Source organism: Heptranchias perlo, chromosome 32 (assembly GCF_035084215.1).
Source record: "Heptranchias perlo isolate sHepPer1 chromosome 32, sHepPer1.hap1, whole genome shotgun sequence".
NCBI lineage: Eukaryota > Metazoa > Chordata > Chondrichthyes > Hexanchiformes > Hexanchidae > Heptranchias > Heptranchias perlo.
The window spans coordinates 21,991,916-22,012,978 of record NC_090356.1 but is presented as its reverse complement, the minus strand read 5'-3'; the positions used below and the strand labels follow the sequence as shown (position 1 = coordinate 22,012,978).

Below are 21,063 nucleotides of genomic sequence, written 5' to 3'. Positions count from 1 at the left end.
CCTGGCTCACCGATACTCATGTCCCAAAATCTGAACAAGTGCCACTATGAAAGTAACCAGACAGACAGATGGGGTGAAAATGGGATTGATCCCCATGTTGGTATAAGCGAGCTTGCTGACCTGTTGATGATCCTCATGTTTAGTAAACATCGTCTCACGTTGCATTTTCAGAGCACGTTAGCCATGATCCCAATTCTCAATTCTGCTGCCACATGAATTTTTAAAACAATAAATATTATTCGCCGAATCTCAGTGATGCTCTGACATTTCATAAACTGACCGAGCTTTGTCCTTGTTGCTTATCGTGCTGGCAGAATTGATTGATTGAATTGCCTACTGTGCGCCTCACTCCTGTTATCTGATATTTGCTACTTGCTGTTATTGTCCTTTTGAATTTATGGCTTGCAAGGCTGGCGTATACATGTGTAACTGAGAAAAGGGGACAAGGCAACCATGGGCAACCAAAATGGCGGTCAGTGCTCTCTGTACCATTGGATAATATGCTTGGGAGGGAGGGGGAGATGACTCATCATGAGCAACTCCCATAAGAGAACCATTCATAAATATATATTTATAAAGGTACATTTTCAGTTCCTCTTATCATAGTAGGTACAGCATTGGCAGAGGCCATTCAGCCCATTGTGCCTGTCCCGGCACTTTGAATGGGCTGTCCAATTAGTCCCATTCCCCTGCTCTTTCCCATAGCCCTGTAAATTTTTTCCCTTCAAGTATTTATTCAATTGCCTTTTGAAAGTTATTATTGAATCTGCTTCCACCGCCCTTTCAGGCAGCGCATTCCAGATCATTACAACTCGCTGCGTAAAAAAATGTTTCCTCATGTCGCCTCTGGCTCTTTTGCCGATCTGTCCATTGTAAAGATGGGACATCACGGGCCGAGAGTGCCCAGTTTCCCGATATGTGCTCCCAGTGTGCACTAGCAGTGCAGTAGCTGACAGTTCACCCTATGTTTAGCAGTAGCCTGTGGATGTGTTTACTTAGACTACTTCTCCACAGGAAGTACCCGAACAGGCCAGGTCAAGCACAGCTCCGTCATAGCAGCTAAACATTAGAACTGTGCTTCAGACTATCTACGAGCAACACCAGGGAAACCAGCTAGTTTATCTGTACATGTGCATCAATTTCTCATTGCCAAGAAATTTTTTCATCTGACGAAGGAGATAATCTCCGAAAGCTTGTGATTTTAAAATAAATTTGTTGGACTATAACCTGGTGTTGTAAGATTCCTTACATTTGTCCACCCCAGTCCATCACCGGCATCTCCACATCAAGAAATTTTCAGAGATAGATTTTGGATTCAAACTGTGTAAGTTTGGTAGATGAAATTCTAGAGTTAACAAAAGTTCTACATCCAATTTTCTAAAATACCATAGTGTTTGTTTCCTCCCCAGGGCTCAGCTTATCTTCACCCACTGCCACTTGCGACTCCATCAGTGTGACAACCCCCACCTCAGCGAGCCAGGGTCGCGTCGAGGTCTCCTCTCCCACCCTGATCTCCGGGCTGATCACCCATCACAGCATGGACCCCGCGCACTCCAGCAAGAACGGCATAGCCAGCACCCTGAAGACCGAACGAGGGAGGAAGAAGATAAAAGGCGAAAACAGCCTCGGGCCGCCTGTTCTGGTAGTGCCGTACCCCATACTGGCTTCGGGCAATGAACCCACCAAGGACGGGAAAACGTACAGGTTGGAAAATAAGTGGTAGGGTACCAATTAAAACAAAAAATGGGAGTCCTTGAAAACCCCAGATCAGGAGCAGTGAGGCTGGGGTCGCACTCACTCAGAGGCCGCACCAGCAGATCATTGTCCATGATGTAGTTTCTGGGACCAAGGGCACAGAATGGGCATAAGGTCGGAGGGTAGCAAGCTCCGTCTGCGCCCGCCAAAGATACAAAAACCATATCTCGGCTGGTAATGAGTTTAGGGCCAGGGCCTGTTCAAAGTCTTGAACAGGTAAGTGGTTTGCAAATATTTAAATTATTCTGAATGTCTCTTTAGACACATTTGGCCAAAAACTGGCTTATTCTCCAGATGGTTGGGTTGCACATCATGCTACTTTTTCCCACTGAAGCAATGGGGTTGCAACAGCACATGAGACGAATTTGTCCTGTACAGAGCAAGGCGTGTATTTTCCTGCAATCTGGCATTTCCATTGATGACCAACAGGATTTATAGAATCATACAGCAGAGAAGAAGGCCATTCGGCCCATTGTGCCTGTGCCAGCTCTTTGAAAGAGCTATCCAATTAGTCCCATTCCCCTGCTCCTTCACCATAGCCCTGCAAATGTTTCCTTTTCAAGTATATATCCCATTCCATTTTGAAAGTTACTATTGAATCTGATTCCACCACTCTTTCAGGCAGCGTATTCCAGATCATAACAACTCGCTGCGTAAAAAAAATTCTTCTCAGCTCCCCCCTGGAATCTATTGACAATTATTTTAAATCTGTACCCTCTGGTTACCGATCCTCCTGCCAGTAGCTACGTGTAGAATCAGCTCCCTCTTCCAGAGTGGAGCTCATCCTCCAAGAACAAAACTCCCTGTTCCAGAGTGAACACTCTAGAACAGGGAACACCACCCCAGTACAGTTCTCAGTATTCCAGAATGGAGTCCCCTGTTCTAGAGTGGGGCTTTCCATTCAAGAATGGAGTTCCCTATTCTGGGGAGGGAGTCCATTTTAGAACAAGCCCCCCCGCCCCTTACTCCAGAGTGAAGCTTGCCATTCTAGAACAGCTCACCATTGTAGAGCATCGCTCCCCGTCCCAAAGTTGAGTCCACTTTTCTAGAACAAAAAGTTCTTTATCCTGGAGCAGAAACTTCCATTCCAGTAGAGCTGTCCACACCAGAACTGAGCTCCCCTGTTCTAGAGCTGAGTTCACCACTCTAGATGAGAACGCTCTTTCTCAGAGTGCTTTCCCTTTTTGGAACCTTGCAACATTCCCCAGCTGGTAGAGAGTTGACATATGACCTATGACCTATGGCTTCTACTGGCCCTGCTACATGACAGAGAATAGCATAGTAGGGCCTTGGGCACCCATTGCAATTCAGTGCCTCACTCAAATGGTCATTCTTTATGTACGAGTCTAGACAGTGAGTATTCCACTGCGGAAGATATCAGAGTTGGGCACGATCCTGTCCTGGTGTAGTGTGGACAAATTCCTACTTTTCAGAAGGGGTCACTGGATAACAGTCAGGAGGTGGAACCTTGGCTGATTTTGTTCTCAGTAGACTGGGGGCATTGAGGCCAATTGTAGTTTCATTACTGTCACCTAGACTGCAGTCAAGTAACACACAGACCAGGGATCAAACCTGAGCCCTTCCTTGTTTGTATGTCTCAATCCCAACCGAGCTATTCATATGTCCCCAATTGTCCCGGACGGACACTCTGATTCCAGGACCAAAGCACCACTTGTATTGTCGACACCGACTGTGAAGGCAGTGCCCAGTTTGGCCACTCATTGAAATTTTGGTGCCTTTCTCTCACTCTCAGGCAACAATAGAGAATGCTACAGTTGGCCTCAGTGGCCCTGTGCTAGTGAGGTTCAAAATCAGCCAGGGTGTTTTGCACTTCAGAGACTTGAGCGCAAAATTTATGCTGACACTTCAGTGCAGTGGTGAGGGAGTGCTGCACTGTCGGAGGTGCCGTCTTTCGGATGAGATGTTAAACCGAGGCCCAGTCTGCCCTCGAAGGTGGATATAAAAAATCCCATGGCACTATTTCAAGGAAGAGCAGGGGAGTTCTGCCCGGTGTCCTGGCCAATATTTATCCCACTACCAACATCACTAAAAACAGATTATCTGGTCATTATCGCATTGCTGTTTGTGGGATCTTGCTGTGCACTAATTGGCTGCCCCGTTTCCTACATTACAATAGTGACTACACTTCAAAAGCACATCATTGGCTGTAAAGTGCTTTGGGATGTCCTGTGGTCATGAAAGGCGCTATATAAATGCAGATTCTTTATTTCTGTACACTATACAGTGACCTCTGCTGGAAGGGGCACATGGGCAGATGTGAGGACAGGATTAAGCTTATCTGTGATGGTCCACATGGTTGAGTAGCCCGCTAACACTCAATGTCAGGGCACAGACGTGAAGGAAGACCGTTTGGGTGAAGCACTAGAGGGCGGCTGGCATTTGTGGAACCCGCCGCCAAACTAAAACCAACACCTTCAAGAGAATAATCATAGTCTAGGAAGCTAGTTGGGGTATTTTGGTTTGGAAGATTTGTTTCTAATGGAATCATGTTTCTGCCTCTCCCCCCCCAGGTGTAAGATCTGCCCTCTCACCTTTTTCTCCAAGTCCGAAATGCAAATTCATTCGAAGTCGCACACGGAAGCGAAACCTCACAAGTGTCCGCACTGCTCCAAATCGTTTGCCAATGCTTCGTACCTGGCTCAGCATCTACGTATCCACTTAGGAATTAAACCCTATCACTGCTCCTACTGCGAGAAATCCTTCCGCCAGCTCTCTCACTTGCAGCAGCACACGAGGTGGGGACTACGCTCTTTGTGGAACTGCGATTCTGTCTTGATGAATTTGTCAGCATGGCTACGTTTTCATTTCATGTATGTTCCCCCCTTTATTTAGTTGCCTGTGGCCACCTCCCCACTGCCGGCTGTGACCATTCCCCCTCATTCGGGGGAGTGGGGAGGGGATAGTCTAACTGTAGATTTCGTGACTACAATGGTTCAAGTTAATTAGCAGGATAAATGCTTCTATGAGAAAGATGGAAGATGAGGGTGGGGGGAAGAAGGGGTGATTATTTGGAATAAGGGTTCTTTGTGGCCCAATTAAAATGGTCTTGTAGCTTTTTTTGCTCTTCCTGTATGGAAATGCCTGGGTTCCACTTGGCAAATACCTGCAGTGGGATATCAGGAGCTCAGTGTGTGGGGAATCGCAGTTGCAGACTCACTCCCATCATTCCATGTTTGAACATTCCTGAGAACAAATCTCAAGCAAGACATGAGTTGAGCTCGGTCTCCATCACTAGATAGTGAGTGGCCCTGGTCTCTATCACCAGATAGTGAGTGTCCCTGGTCTCTATCACCAGATAGTGAGTGGCCCTGGTCTCCATCACCAGATAGTGAGTGTCCCTGGTCTCTATCACCAGATAGTGAGTGGCCCTGGTCTCCATCACCAGATAGTGAGTGGCCCTGGTCTCTATCACCAGATAGTGAGTGGCCCTGGTTTCCATCACCAGATAGTGAGTGGCCCTGGTCTCTATCACCAGATAGTGAGTGGCCCTGGTCTCCATCACCAGATAGTGAGTGGCCCTGGTTTCTATCACTAGATAGTGAGTGGCCCTGGTCTCCATCACCAGATAGTGAGTGGCCCTGGTCTCTATCACTAGATGGTGAGTGGCCCTGGTCTCTATCACTAGATAGTGAGTGTCCCTGGTCTCTATCAACAGATAGTGAGTGGCCCTGGTCTCCATCACCGGATAGTGAGTGGCACTGGTCTCTATCACTAGATAGTGAGTGGCCCTGGTCTCTATCACTAGATAGTGAGTGGCCCTGGTCTCTATCAACAGATAGTGAGTGGCACTGGTCTCTATCACCAGATAGTGAGTGCCCTGGTCTCTATCACCAGATAGTGAGTGGCACTGGTCTCTATCACCAGATAGTGAGTGGCCCTGGTCTCTATCAACAGATAGTGAGTGGCACTGGTCTCCATCACCGGATAGTGAGTGGCCCTGGTCTCTATCACCAGATAGTGAGTGGCCCTGGTCTCTATCAACAGATAGTGAGTGGCACTGGTCTCTATCACTAGATAGTGAGTGGCACTGGTCTCTATCACCAGATAGTGAGTGGCCCTGGTCTCTATCAACAGATAGTGAGTGGCACTGGTCTCTATCAACAGATAGTGAGTGGCACTGGTCTCTATCACCAGATAGTGAGTGGCCCTGGTCTCTATCAACAGATAGTGAGTGGCACTGGTCTCTATCACCAGATAGTGAGTGGCCCTGGTCTCTATCAACAGATAGTGAGTGGCCCTGGTCTCTATCACCAGATAGTGAGTGGCACTGGTCTCTATCACCAGATAGTGAGTGGCCCTGGTCTCTATCACCAGATAGTGAGTGGCACTGGTCTCTATCAACAGCACAATATGCAGCGCAGATATTCTTATAAAAACAACTGAATTGTACTTTTTCTAATGCAGGATCCACACTGGGGACAGACCGTACAAATGTGCACACCCAGGTTGTGAGAAGGCATTTACCCAGTTATCGAACCTGCAGGTCAGTGAACAAGTACATGCTTGTTTTAGATGCTGCTGGTGGATATCGCTAACTCATTTGAATTTTAATTGATATACGAGGCAGAATGTCAGAAATCTACTCCGCTGCTCTGGTGGGCAGTTGTTAAATGGATCACCTGGCCAAACAGACCAGGTTTCGGCTGAGTTAGTAGATTGCAGTTCGAGCGGGAATGGGAATGCGACAGTTGGCTTCGTTGCTCCTTGTAGACTAGATGGGAAAATAACCCTGAGTAGGAGAAGGTGCAATGAGTCTCGATTACAACACAGGGAGGAGGAAGAGGGAATAGGATTTTCCATTTGAAGTTTAAGAAGAATAAGAGAGGAGGAAAGTTCAGAAGAGCGATGATCATAATAGTATCAATAGAACAGAGAGAGAGGAGAAAGGTTGTAATGGGAAGCAAGAGTTTTGGGGTTAGAGGTGAGAGAGGGATCACTTATCAGACAAGCTTCTTTCCTGTTGAAATCAAAACTCATCGCACTATCTCTCACTCTAATTCATTCTCTTCCAGGACCTGAAAACTATGGAACTCCTCTGCCTTCCCTTCCTTCTACAGCCTACAGGCATTTACAACCCAAGCTTGGCAAAACCTGACCACTACTTCTTGATTTACCTCAACTTCTTTCCTACTCTTTGAACCTTGCTGGTGTTCTTCACCATGGGCCTTCTCCTCGGCTTCACAATAATAAAATAAACTCTGGAAGAGTCTCAGTTTAAATAGAAATCCCAGGAACCAGGCTTCATGCAGTGGCCAGGTGCTTCCCCACAAGGTGGGAGGAACATGGGCAGAAAGTAACTATAGGCCACGCTCTCTTGACCTTGGTCATGGCCAATTATACCATGACATTAGTAGATGTCCTCCTACCCTCTGACCTGATGAATAACGAGTAGCAACGGTGAAGGACAACAACAAAAGGGGCGAAGGGACAGGATAGATTTGCGCCAATGGAACGACCTAAATGTACCCAGAGGAAGTGAGGTCATATTATCCTGGTACTGGCCTCACTAAGATCTGAGGTTCAGGTGTTTCATTTGTGTGAAGTGCTAAACAGGTAGGCAGAGCGACCGATTAACTCATTTTCTAGCTAGCAACAGATTGACTCATTCTCTGGACCAGTAACATATTAAATCATTCTCTGGACCAGTAGCAGATCAGATCATTCTTTGGTTTAGCCAAACGACTCAAATTCTCCCTGGAAGATTAACAAGCCTCAAGTGAGTCTGCAGATCAGAAGAAATATCTTCCTCCAGAGAACAATAGATCTGGGACATTTTCTGAGCCAAAGCATTCAGGCAGAGTCACGTAATTCTGATGAAAAGAGGCTTGATAAATATCTAGTTGGGAACGGGGATGGAGATTGTGGGGTTAGGTATAGACAGATACAGTCACATAGATCATGGGACTCAATGGTTCCAGTACTGATGGGGGGAGGAGGGTGAAAGTTGTCTGTGGAAGTGCCAGGCCAGATCCGAGAGTGGGTGAATATTCTGGAGTTTTCCTTTATTAACTTTGTCGATCGGGGAGTATTTATATACAGAAATAAAAACAAAAATGCTGGATATGCATGGCAGGTCAGTCAGCATCTGAAAGAGAAAAGACAGGTTAATGTTTCAGGTGGGAATCAATCATCAGAACTTTCCCGTAGGAAATTAAACAGGTTAAGTAGAAACTATGATGAGATGACCTGTGGAAGGAGGGGGGTTGATGGGCCGATCGGCCTTTTCTCAGATGTCAACTTGGCTCAGTTGGTAGCACTCTCGCCTTGGAGTCAGTTGAGTTCAAGCCTCACTCCAGGACTTGAGTGCTTAATCTAGGATGACACTTCAGTGCACTAGTGTGGAAGTGCTGCATGAGAAGTTAGGGGAGATTTTCCCAAGTCTGAACCTTGGATCACCTGGATCAAGTGAATATTGGAGAATCGGGCGGGTCGAAGTGCACACCTCTGAAGGAACCTGCCGGATTTTACAATAATCGTTGAGCCCACAAGATCCAGTGCACCTGGAGACAGGCCCAGAAAAACCTTCCACGTTGAACCAAAGCCTGTTCAGGTGAATGTAAAAGGTCCCCCGGCACTTTTTTGAAGAAGAGCAGGGAGTTCTCCCAGTGTCCTGGTCAACGCTCCTCCCTAAACCAACACCATCAAAACATGTTCATTCATTTCATTTGCCTTTAGTGGGATCTTGCTGTTCACAAATTGTCTGCCAAGTTTCACCACAAAAGTAACTACACTTTGAAAATAGCTCACTGTCAGTGAAGCACTTCAGGATGTCCTGAGGAAGTGAAATATAAGTTCTTCCTTTTATTGTGCTTACTGTTTTTCTCAGTCTCATCAACGACAGCACAACAAAGACAAGCCGTACAAATGTCCGAACTGCTACAGAGCGTACTCAGACTCCGCCTCGCTGCAGATCCACCTCTCCACACACACGGTGAAACACGCTAAAGCCTACTGCTGCAGCATGTGTGGACGAGCCTACACCTCAGTACGTATCAGCAACTCTCTTCCTAATGAAAACCCCTCCATCAGCCACTAGAGATGGAGGAGTTCTCCTTTGAAATTATATGTACTTTTTTTCAAATTTTTCTCTTAAAAACGCTGACTTGTGTTTGGGAATGGGGCACTGACTGATACGGGGGGTATGGGACATTGACTCGCGGTGGGGTATGGGACATTGACTAGTGCTGGGGTATGGGAAATTGACTAGTGCTGGGGTATGGGACATTGACTCGCGGTGGGGTATGGGACATTGACTAGTGCTGGGGTATGGGACATTGACTTGGGCTGGGGTATGGGACATTGACTTGGGCTGGGGTATGGGACATTGACTCGCGGTGGGGTATGGGACATTGACTAGTGCTGGGGTATGGGACATTGACTTGCGGTGGGGTATGGGACATTGACTTGCGGTGGGGTATGGGACATTGACGTGCGGTGGGGTATGGGACATTGACTTGTGGTGGGGTATGTGCCAAATCTGGGACCTTCTGATATGCTTGCCTTTACTCATGAGGCCATTGGGAGTGCAACAGACTACTTCTTGTTCTGTATTGACATCTTCTTGCTCTGCTTGCCTGATTTCAATCTGATGTTGATGGAGAGGTGGGAAAGGGAGAGTCCATCTCCATATGAGAGATTCCCCAGCCTCCGCTTGTAGCAACCGAGATTGAGAATTCAATTTGTTTGAGATCGCAGGGCACAGTTGGCATCTGCTTGTTCCTTGATTTGGCATATTGGGGGGGAGGGAGGAGAGGTGGCACCTGAGTAACTAGCATGCATTTCAAGAAGGCTGTTTTAATTCAACTTCACATCTGTGTTCACTGACTACATTGTACGAGGGTCACGGCGTTGAAATTATTGACTTTTGACCTTTTACAGGAGACATACCTCATCAAGCATATGGCAAAGCATACGGCAGTGGAGCACACAATCGACGCCCACTCCCCTCAGAGAACGGAATCCCCTAGTTGTCCTGTTCGGATTTCCCTCATTTAAATCAACCCCTGTGTTCGGAATTCCAGAAAATGGACGGCCTGGGTCAAAGGTCAGGCGCATTCTGCAAATGGAATGAGGAGCTTTCCTTTCTCATTTGTCCCCTGTCGGTATTTATTCAGTCTCTGAGAAAAGAGACCCAACCACACCAGTAACATTAGCACCAAGTTCTTGCGAGTGCAGAGACTCCCAAAGACTACAACAATGCACTTTGAGCCCGTGTGTAGTCCGTTGCCGAGGAGGTGAGTGCCTATAATCCCTCGGATGAACGGCTTCCGTTGCTGGGCAACGGCACTGGAAGCAACGACGTAACCTACAGACTGGTAACTTCCTCAGTAAGGGCAATGGATCCGTACTATCTGAGACTTAATAAGCTGTGTCTGAGAGCACCACTTTTATTAATGTTTAATATGTCTTACTATTACACAGGAAGACTAAAGAGGAAAAAGGATAAGAGAATCAACTAGATATAGAATTATTAAACAGTATCTCATTTTGTTGTTCTGTGATAGTGCGACAATTCTAGTTTTCAATTATCAGCTATTAGCTAATATGAATTATTATACTAAATGTATGATCAATTTTCATGTGTTTAATTGACGTCTTTGCCCTACTTTTTACAGGCTCTATATACAGGCCCAGTCACAAATCATTTTTAATATACACCCTAACCAATTCAATACAAAATACCCACGTCCACCCTCACAGAACATGTCTATGGTAATACAGACTGCTTTAACGACAGCTAAACTGCCTCTGGAAGATAAATTGGCATGAATATCAGGAAAAGATTTTGAGCGCGACTTCTGTTGCAGTATAAAAGTGCCATTAGCAAAGAGAAAGGATTCATACTAATTTTACTCCAGTCGGTGGCGTTAATCTGCTCAAAAGGTTGCAGGACGGAAATTGAGGCACATTGAAATCAAACTGATTTTGATTTCAGGCAGACGCCCCTGCAGTGTTCAAAGATTACCACCGTCATTCGGGCAGTGATCCAGTCTGGCATTGCATGACTGCCCGCTGTTTACCACAGTTTAGGAACAGCCATTTACACGTCCTGTCATATTGCAACCCTGCCACTTGTGCATCCGTTTTTGCGAGTCTTTCTCTGCTGGAGTCAATTAGTCATCTACGTCCAACATGGGTTGAAACTTGCAAAAATATTTGGCAAACCTTTTTGTTTACAAACACATGACATAAATTATGTTAAAATACATCTCAGAGATGCCTTTGTGACAAAGGCTCTTCACACTCCTGGGAACAAACTGGTTTGTCAAATACTCTGACATGAATTTAGCCCCGTTTAATTTGGCTGGGAGATATAAATTGATCTGAGTTACAGACTGGAATCAAGTCAAGGGGTTTAGATGGTTTCTATACAGAATGGATATATAATAGATACCCAAGAGTGAGTTCTAGGCCGGAATTTAATCAAGGGACTAAGGCAGTTTATACATAAACTAATGAAAACATAGGAGTGAGTTCAAGACTGGAATCTAATCAAGGTCACATCGTAGATGAGAAAAGTGAAGTCGCCTGGAGCAGTCCTCTGAACCTTGAGGTTCGGCGCTCTTCTTTCACCTCTGGAAAACCCAGAGTTCAAAAGCAGCCCGGACTGATGGGATGAAAGTGTCCAATCTCTCTGAGCTGTAAGGGGCCGCCTGCATGAAATGAGTTTGGGCCGTCTCAACCCATTTTCCAGTTGGCAATTCAGCACTAAACTGGCAGCCTCACTCACGAGAGGCCGCAAAGATAATTTGTGTGGGACAAGAGAAAATACCACACTGGTGCAATAGGAGGTGCTCTTCTGGGATTGGGACTGAGGCACATTGTTGGGCCAGAGTAGACGGTGCTGTACTGTATCTAGCTGAGCTGTCCTTGGCCTGGGAGCGCTTGATGGTAACAATGGACGATAGCTGAAGATGGAAAGAAGTACTGGTGGTTGTGGACTCCAGCAGAGAGGGGCTCATCAACGTATTGTTGGCCGGATGTACAATAGTTGGTCCATAATGAATGGTATAGCACAGCACAGGACACTACACTCTTAGGGTTTGCTGAACAATTGTAAACATTCAACGTCCAATTCTGCTGCTCCTGGTATTACATGCCTCTTGTTTTTATACCACGTACACTTTTCATACTGTTATTGCAAAGAGATTTATACAATAGAGTCAATGATAGTAATCTTTTCTTTAATTTTTTTATATATTATATATATTATATATATATAAATATGTATAGTTCAGTTATGCCCGAGGGAGTGTCCCTCTCAGCCTGCAGATTTAGAATAGACTTGGCCTGCACTGTCACTAATCTGATGTTCTTGTGGAACAGTATATATGTTAAAACGTTTGAATTTTTTCTTTTCTGGGGTGGGTGGGGTTTGTAAAATAAATTGTTCAAGGTTACTTTCACTTAAGGGTCCTTACTAGGGTGGATTAGACACTGGCCTTTCACCGCTGGCAACTGGGTTTGAATGCAGCCCGGACTGTTGGGTGGAAACTTTCCTCTGTTAGTTGGGTTTGAGGGTGCTATGTGATACCAACTTCTCAAGTCGCATTGTAGTTCCATCAACCCACAACACCAAACTGCCCATAATTCGGCACTAAGTTAGCAATCTCATTCAGAGGGAAGTTGAAAAATATCACACTGGTGTCATAGTAGCTTCTGTCCTGAGGCCAAAGCATTTGGGGAATTACTCCCTCTGGGCACGATGTGTTAGCAGCATAGTAAACTTAGCTGGAAGATTTCCTTTATTTGCTATCCCAATCAAAATCATAACAATGTTTTAAAAAAAGGTGATTATGATTGTTTTGGAAATAATGATCAGAGAGAATCTTTCTGCCATCTTTACGATGTTGCTAATATATAATGACCAGAGGAAATCTTTTTTGCTGCATTTACAGTGTCGTTAACACATAGCAACCAAAGATGGCCTCTGTTCACTATATGTTAGCAACATCGTAGATGCAACGGGAGTGTATCTTTGCTCTGTAGCTGGCTCTGCTGTGTCTCGCCTGAGAGCACCTGATGCTGACAATGATTGGTAAAAGTTAAAAAAATATTTCTATATAAAAATGTAGACAGAAAAAAATGTTTCGAACGTCTTTTGCTTTTCATGGACAAGGAGGCACATCGGTCGGCCTGCTGAACAGGGACCCTTGCATTGTGCTACGTATAGAGACCAGGTACAATTCTGAGAAAGGAAGTGACTTTTCTTCTTGGTTTGGGAAGGACTGGGGGAGGGAATTGATGAATCTTTTTCATTGGTGCTTAAGTTGCTCCCCAATAGGACCAGTGTAAGAAATATTAAGATGACTCCTATGGGTCCAGTTTTGTATTCACACTATCCCATAGACTGTACGTATTCCCTAGTGACACAGTTGCTGTGTTAGATGGTTGCTGTAGATTCCAGTACTGTAGAGAAGATGCTGGAGGAATATTTATCTGCACGGGACCAGGGAAGGTTCCTCCTCCTCCATCTTTACATTTTTTGTAACTTCTTTTTCCCCATTTCTCCCTTCCTCTCCTGAAGCTGCTAGGACGCTTGCTAAGATACATCTCCAGTACCTCATCCAAGTGGCCATTCTTTCTGTGTGAGCCCAGGCAGACAGTGTCAGTCTGCTATTTGAGCTTGGGGAGCATCGGAGCCAAGCCCAGCCCTGTCCTCACCTGACTTCAACACGGGCACTTTCCAGCAGGGGGTCTTTGGGTAGTGATCAGCAGCAGGAACTCTGGATGGTTTTTCCCCCCTCCCTAGCCCAGGAGCACTAAGGCCAGTTGGAGCAAACACTTCTGTTATACTGAAAACCACTTGTACAAAATGAAAACCAGGGTCCATTTTCTATTGCTCAGTGTGTAAGAGGCAGTGGGTTGAATTACTTAGATGCCTCGAGCCATGAAAATTAATCTATCGGCACACCTTTTTAAAAGCATTTGTTCCAGTTCAAATACAGGAAACTGCCTTGGGATTGTTATCAATCAGCTTCAAGTCAGTTCCTGTAGAAGAACTGAGATTGCTAAATTTTTGTTAGGCAAGAGTATTAAAGGTTATGGAACCAAGGCGGGTGGATGGAGTTAAGATACAGATCAGCCATGATCTAATTGAATAGCGGAACACTCTCGAGGAGCTGAATGGCCTACTCCTGTTCCTATATGTTCCTAAGACAATAGAGCACTTTCTACAGATTGGGGAGTCATTGCATCAACGAATCTGTCTTTGCATCAGTGTCGAACGACAACAGTTTGAAGCTGAGTTGAACCTGCAGCTTCCCGCAGCTCATCAAACTACTGATCAGTAGCACTCAGTCAGACGACCACTGACACCACATTATTATCTCACAGCAGATGAGATAGTGTGAAGGGGCTTTGATAACATTATTAACCATAATGAAGCTTGAGAGGTTTATGCTTGTCATCTAAACCCAGAGATAGGATTCCTGTATCAGACTCAACCACAGGTAGCTATCACTGCGTATAAAATAATAATTTGCTTTACCATTGTTACACTTGCCATTCTGGAACTTGAAAATTACGAATAGTCTAGGACCTAACCATGTGCTGGTTTTATGACATAGGATCTGGAACAATCTTAGATTTGTGGTGTATGACTTTATAGGAACCAAATAAAGAAGGGCTTTAATGGAGGTAAGTAGGGTGCAGTCTGTCCTCTTAGTTTAATAGTGGATTTTGGGGAAGGAGTGTTGAGGAAACCAGATACTACATTCCTGTCCTTGCCCAGTGTCCATACATTTGCACCTTCCAGCAGGGGGTCAACAGATAGTGATCAGGAGCCCTAGCTGATTTTATGTCAGGGGCAGAAAGGTCCCAGATTCAGTCTTTGGTCTGTGCTGAGTTGGTTAATCACAGTGCTGGGAGTGGGGGGAACACAATTGACTTCCATATCCCTAGGCTAGAGTTCCTGCTCTTAACTTGAGGCCAGGATCAGGCTGATTTATGATGCCCACCATGGTCATATAGCCTGCTGACATTCATAGTCTAGGTTCACACATGAAGAATGGTCACTTGGACAAGTTACCAGAGCACTGTGCCCAGCATCATTCACTGTCTTCAGGAGAGGAGTGAAGAAAATTGGTGGGGGAATAAGTAATATTTTTGATTGGGTGATATGGAGATAACAAGGGTGAGGTCATATTGTCTGTCATGTGACCCTTGACCCATGCAGGATATGTGCCTGACAACAGCACACTGAATTACCATGGATTTTTCTTGGGATGCTGTACCATGTCAGTCAAATAAATAGTATTGTGGTAGTTAGAGATAACAGGCACAATATGTGGAATGTGGAAATGTTCACTTAACGGTTTGCAAGCCACAACTAGCACTCTAGAATCACAATTACATTTTATTCTTTTGTCGTCTTAAAGTTACCTCTTCCCCGCTTTTTGGACCTTCCACGACGTGTGCCAATACTTGGCTAAGCTGCAGGGCAGGCGAATAGTTTTCATGCCTTGGCCAAACCTTTGTCCGCTTAGTCACTAAAACATTCCTGAGGATAGGCTGCATTAGAGTTTCCATCCCCCTAACGGAGCAGGGCCTAGGCTTCATCTGGCTGGATGAAATTGGAAACTCAACCTGTGAGGAATTGTAGGTATGAACACAAGATCCAGTGGCTTGTTTGAGACACCAACTCATGGTACAACCAGAACACATGGAGAATTATTTGAAAGTGAACTTCAATATGGTTAATTAGTTATTATAGTTAATGGCTAAACAGTAGGACAAATTTATGTGGTTTCAAAAACATAACGGCATATGCTGTAGTTAATCAAAAATGTGGAATCACTGACAGAACTAAAACCTTAGGACTCCTATACTCAGTGTTCAAGGAACTCCAGTATTGGAATCGAAGTATCAAAATGGAACCAGAATTGGTGCAGTAATCATGTTCCTCCCCTAGGTGTCTTTAGCAAATCTTGTAAATATGATAGGATACAGCAGTTACTATATATTGCTAGCGGCGCTTTGTGGTAAGACAGCAGTATTGCACTATTGTTTATTGTATTGATCGGCTTTCAATTCGGACATCTTGCACCTGTTCCATGATGTCTTATTGGGAAGTCAGCCATCGTTTGAGATACGGCTGGATGGAACACTGTACAATACTTGTGTATTTCTCTACACTAACATAGCAACACTATTTACAGCCAATCCAGCCCTCACTGCCATGAAATACACAGACTATGCCAAATGAAAGTTACCCTGCGAGTGTCTCATGGGATCACAATCTTAGGAATGTGCCATAGAAACATTACCACTCTCATTATAATACAGACTCAACTCCATGTAGATTTGTGTCCTGTAACTGAAAGGTCAGATCAACACGATGTACTCTCTCCTGCCCTACAACCAACATTAACTGAACAACGTAACAGCTGATCCCATCTTCTGATGTGTTCTATATGTAGCCCTGTCAGTGTATTTTTGGCAAGAATTGTATTCTAAATGTGTCATTTTTCTGAGGAGTTCCAAAAGAGGATTTTTTTTTTATCCTCCCTCTTGAATTTCACCCTCTAACCTCTTGAAGATACTCTCTCATGCTGGGTACAATGGCCACCCTCTGGTAACTCACCCAAGAGAGATGTTCTTTATGTAGGAGTTCAATCAGTGACTATTCAACTGTAGAGGCTTTGCAGTTAAGTACGATTCTAGCCTCAGCTGACAAGTATGAACTTTCCAGCAGGTGTCGTGGTATAAGCAATTAGGAGCGGGAATCATTTAAGGGGCAGTTTGTTTCATCTTAACAGGTTACCAACTTGTGAAAATGTTACCTAAATACCCTTTTCATCTCTTGAGCACGTTACAAACATCTTTTGCACAGTTTAAAAAGTAAAAACATCATGGGCACAAGGCTGTGTCCTGCCCCTCTGCGACACAGCTGGAAAGAAAGAAAGAAAGACTTGCATTTCTATAGCGCTTTTCATGACCTCAGGACGTCCCAATGAAGCTGGCCGAAGCATCACCACCCTGTGGCTACCAAAGTCTGAGGTTCCACCAGGGAGCCTGCTGATTTGGTTTTATTAGTGAGAGCAGCTTTGAGAACAAAACATAAGGAAAGATTTGGGCACCTTGGTAGTTGCAACACTGAAGTGCCAGTCAGGAGGCAGTGGTCACATTGGCAAGTCCTTATTAAACGCCACCTCTTCTAAGCTAGGGTGTTACAGAGGTGCGACAGTTAGCTTTAGTACCCTCAGGCTGGATGGAGAGAGGAGAAACCAGCTTGGGTTCCTGCTCCTTTCAGTATTCCATGTATCCCTGCTGGAAAATGTATGTGTGTGTGTCTCAGGCTGATCAAGCACAGTTGTGATGCCCCTCATGGTCAAATGACCTACCAACGCTCTAGTGTCTAGGCTTACACATGAGGAATGGGTACTTGGGAGACACATTCGATGGCTTTGGGACCATACTCCAGCTTGCGTGAGGTCTTTAAAAAGTGTGTGCACGGAGGAACAGGTCCTTTTCTCACTGAATAACGATGGGTTAATGTGAACATATATTACCAGCACAGCTCTCCTCATTCACAAGACCAGATACCATACTGACTGGCATATAAGCTGCAATTTTTAAAGCAAAATAAAAATCAATTTGAGTTTGGGTTGCAGTCTATATATGAGTTAATAATGTTTTTCTCCTGGGGAGAGATCAAGTTCAGATTGCGGCCTATATATGTGTCAGTACAGTATTTCAGGGCCAGGCTTTGAATTGGATATTAAGGCCCACAAACAAACAGTACATGTGGAAACATTAATATAACAGTGCGACTGGGCCAGTAAGGGTGTTTATTGTAAGGCAATTGGACACATCAGTCTGATAGCTATTACTGAATTCTTATTTTGTTGCATAGATTAATACTGTAATTTCAATCTAAGAAATGCCATTAGTTTTACAATGCTGTTTTGTGACGTTGGGAACCTTTGTGTCATCAGGAATTCCTGGCTTGCAAGCAACTTATTCCCATTGAGAAACATTCACATTGGTAGGTCCCAGTATGAGCCAACACCCTCATGAGAAAATTATAGGGTGAGGTGGAAAGGAAGTACAGTCTTTCCACCACAGTCTTTATAGCAGACTCTTCCATAATCAACCTTACGCTGCCAGCACAAATTTATTGTTTGCAAGCAATAAATTGTTAATGACGCACTGGGCAACTGAGGTCGTAGTTTATTTTTAAAGGTACTGTCCTGACATTTGAACGTTTTGGCAAACCTGCCGAAAATATCTTTCATGTTATCTTTTTATAATAGTTTTAAAACTGTACAATTATCGCAGGAGAGATTTTTAAGACAACCTCAAGCCTTCTGCAGTGAATCCAGTCCAGTGTACTGTAAAGGGTAGATTTTGTGATTGCCTGCTCCTAGCATGGAGCCTTTCCAACTGGGAGTGTAGATTTGGAACTCACCCGCACAACCCACGATTCACAACCTAATGGACAGAAAATCATGGGCTGCCCGCACGTCATTTCCAGATATGTGCTCCCATTGGATTGGTCCTTAAATGTCAGAACACCGAAGGCAAGTCATGGGAAGGTATGGCATTTACTGGCTATTGAAGGTGGCCCATTAAAACTCCTGGAGAGATGTAATAGAAGTAGGCAGCTACTCTTTGCCAAGATGAGGGCATCACAGGAACATGACAGGAGGGGTGGAATCGTGGTCTGAGTTCTGATGTTTTCCATCGATGAAAATTCACTAAAAACAAACTGTCCTCATACTCCACTGAGCTATTTTGAAAGCCAATCTTCAGAAGTTAGAGAAGCTGATTGGCGAAGTTCAGGTACAAATGCTTAACACACTCGGACTCCCATTCCCATGTGCACTTTTTTTAATGCAGATGTTAACAGCTGCATAGAAACAGCACACACAGGGATGTAGTATGTGCATTCAGTGTTCAGCATCTGCGAACTATTGCCAACCAGAATTTCTACCCTTTGACATCTGCAATACATTTATGAAAATTTCCATTCCAAAATTAGTCAGGATTTCTGCTCCTGTTCACTCTGCAATGCCTTTCCTGTTCCCTGTTGGAAAGTGTGTTTATGCAGATACTTGACAAGACGGATTTCTATGTGTACTTGTTGAATCAACATTGTAAACCTGTTTATAATGTGTTATAAACATGAGGCAATAGCCTGTGGACACTGACTGCCTAGGCTCCGAAACCAGCTGAGTGGCAACCCCATGCATATTTGCCACAGAACCCACACTCTTCAATCTGACACCCAAAAAATCAGTCAACTACAGGATAAAACTGTAACCAAAGTACTGATACACTGAAACCGTGGGATATTTGCTGTTTAACCAAAGATTTAACTGTAGCAGCGAGCAATTCTGCATTCACCATTCTGAATTGGCTGAGCAAAAAGCAAAATCTTAAATAAATTGATAAAATATGATAACTGTCACGTACTGGCATCACTATGTTCCAGATACCTTTTTGAGATTGGTGCCTATGGAGAGTGACAAATGACTGGCAGATGTAAGATGTCAGCCCCACAACATTCACAGGTCAGGGAAAACAGAAGTCTGCGTTTGTGTATTCATCCAACGGCTAGCTAAATTTTATTTTAATGTTAGCCGATATTCATTCTCGGCTAACATTAAGAAGATTCAAAATTAAGTTTAAATAGCTGCCAGGAGAGCTGATGCAAGCCAATTCGATGTGCAAGGTGATCTTGCTTAATTGGAGTTGGGTGACTTTAGGCCTGAATTACACTACAGTTTGTAAAAATGAAATCACTTTACATCAATTTGGCTTGTGTCATACATTTGGCCTTTTAATGTCTAATTTATTTTTTAAATGTATGTGCTTTTTGGCCAGCCATCAATTGTGAAGGTACTTTGGTATTGGGGATCAAGGTTGACTCTGGTCAAGAGTCCTCAAAGCAGTCGTCTGAGAGAGGAGAACTCCATCGCCTCTCTGGGCTGAATTCTACACCAGCTACTAGTCTGGTGGTCCCCTCTTGTAAAAACTGAACAGGGGCAGCACAGGGATGGGTGGGATCATGGCGAGTTCTGATGTTGCTTTGCAGCCGACGAAAATTCACTGAAACCCGTAATAGCTAACGCCCCTACATCCTAAGACAGAGAAATGTGAAGAAACATGGATTTCTAGTTTAAAAAAAAAGACTGGTTCAAATTTTAGAAATTTCTGAAAAGCCCACTCAAGAACTGGACTGTGCTGTCCTACCTGGTGGTGAATATGATCAGACATTCATATTCACAGTAGACCCATCCTTCCTTTTCTTCTTAATAAGTTTTAAAAGATATCGCCTGTACGCCAGTAAATCGAGCCGCCTTCTTTCAGACTAAAGGGTACATTTTCCGACTGCACTCTTGCACCTTGGCCACTAGGAGTACATATGGTGGAATCATAGGCTGCACATGCAAAAAGTTCCCTGTACGTGCTCTGACGGACAGAGAATCGTGGGTTGGGGCCCCGTGATTTCCCAATGTGCTCTTCAGGAGGGCAAGGCTCCTCACTGGGAGCGTGCAATCGGACAAACCACCCGTAAACATGATCACAATGAACGCAGTTCAGCAGCTAAGGAGACAGAACTTAATTTTAGTGTTACTCCCTACCCCTGTGTATATATGAATAAATGTTTTAAATTTTTTCTATGTCGATGACTACATCTACCATGTACTAATTTCATTTGAAACTTTTGAGATAAAATGTCTGTTATTTTTATACACATTTAAAAGCCTTAAAATATATAAAATTCTTTTTTTTCCTCCAGTTTATTTTTTAAATATGTATTGTACTCATTACTTTCTATGGGTTTTGAAACTACCGTTTTTTTTAAAGTGAGTGATGTATTTAATACTTCTCCCCTCTTTGTTAGCATGAGGTTAATGTGGATGAAATAATACGAAATGAAAAAAAATGTTTCGTCTGGTGCAGCGTTAAGTACGAACCAATCGTGACCCCAGTATATTGTAGTTTTAAAAAAATGGGAAAAAAAGAGTCTTTTTTTTTCTTTTTTTTTGCATCTGTCTTGGAGTGTGGTATCTAAACATTGCCTGGAATGGTTGTGTACTTCATGGGCCAATACAGTTTAAAAGAAAAGTTTGCTTTGTATTATAATAAAAAATTTGTATCTTTCCGTTATTGAATAAAATATAAACATATGCAGCATCGTGTGCTGATTTGTGAATAACGACTTGCATTTATATGGCGCCTTTAACATAGTAAAAATGTCCCACAAGAGCATAATCGGACAAAGAAGGAGACAGTAGGACAATTGACCAAAAACATGGTCAAAGAGGTAGGCTTTAA

General features: G+C 44.1%; 1 protein-coding gene and 1 long non-coding RNA gene across 2 annotated transcripts in view; one reads left to right on the top strand and one right to left on the bottom strand.

Moving 5' to 3' along the window:
* The window catches only part of LOC137301163 (zinc finger protein 362-like), a 49,976-nt gene extending 29,057 nt beyond the window's left edge, over positions 1–20,919 (top strand). Inside the window, exons 4-8 of the mRNA XM_067970611.1 lie at positions 1,410–1,704; positions 4,287–4,511; positions 6,181–6,259; positions 8,603–8,761; positions 9,655–20,919. Coding sequence (XP_067826712.1) covers positions 1,410–1,704; positions 4,287–4,511; positions 6,181–6,259; positions 8,603–8,761; positions 9,655–9,771 — 875 coding nt within the window. The 3' untranslated portion in view covers positions 9,772–20,919. The remainder of the gene's footprint in view (positions 1–1,409; positions 1,705–4,286; positions 4,512–6,180; positions 6,260–8,602; positions 8,762–9,654) is intronic.
* The window catches only part of LOC137301165 (uncharacterized), a 76,261-nt gene continuing 62,956 nt past the window's right edge, over positions 7,759–21,063 (bottom strand). The window contains exon 3 of the long non-coding RNA XR_010958237.1: positions 7,759–7,861. This is a non-coding gene — a long non-coding RNA (uncharacterized lncRNA). The remainder of the gene's footprint in view (positions 7,862–21,063) is intronic.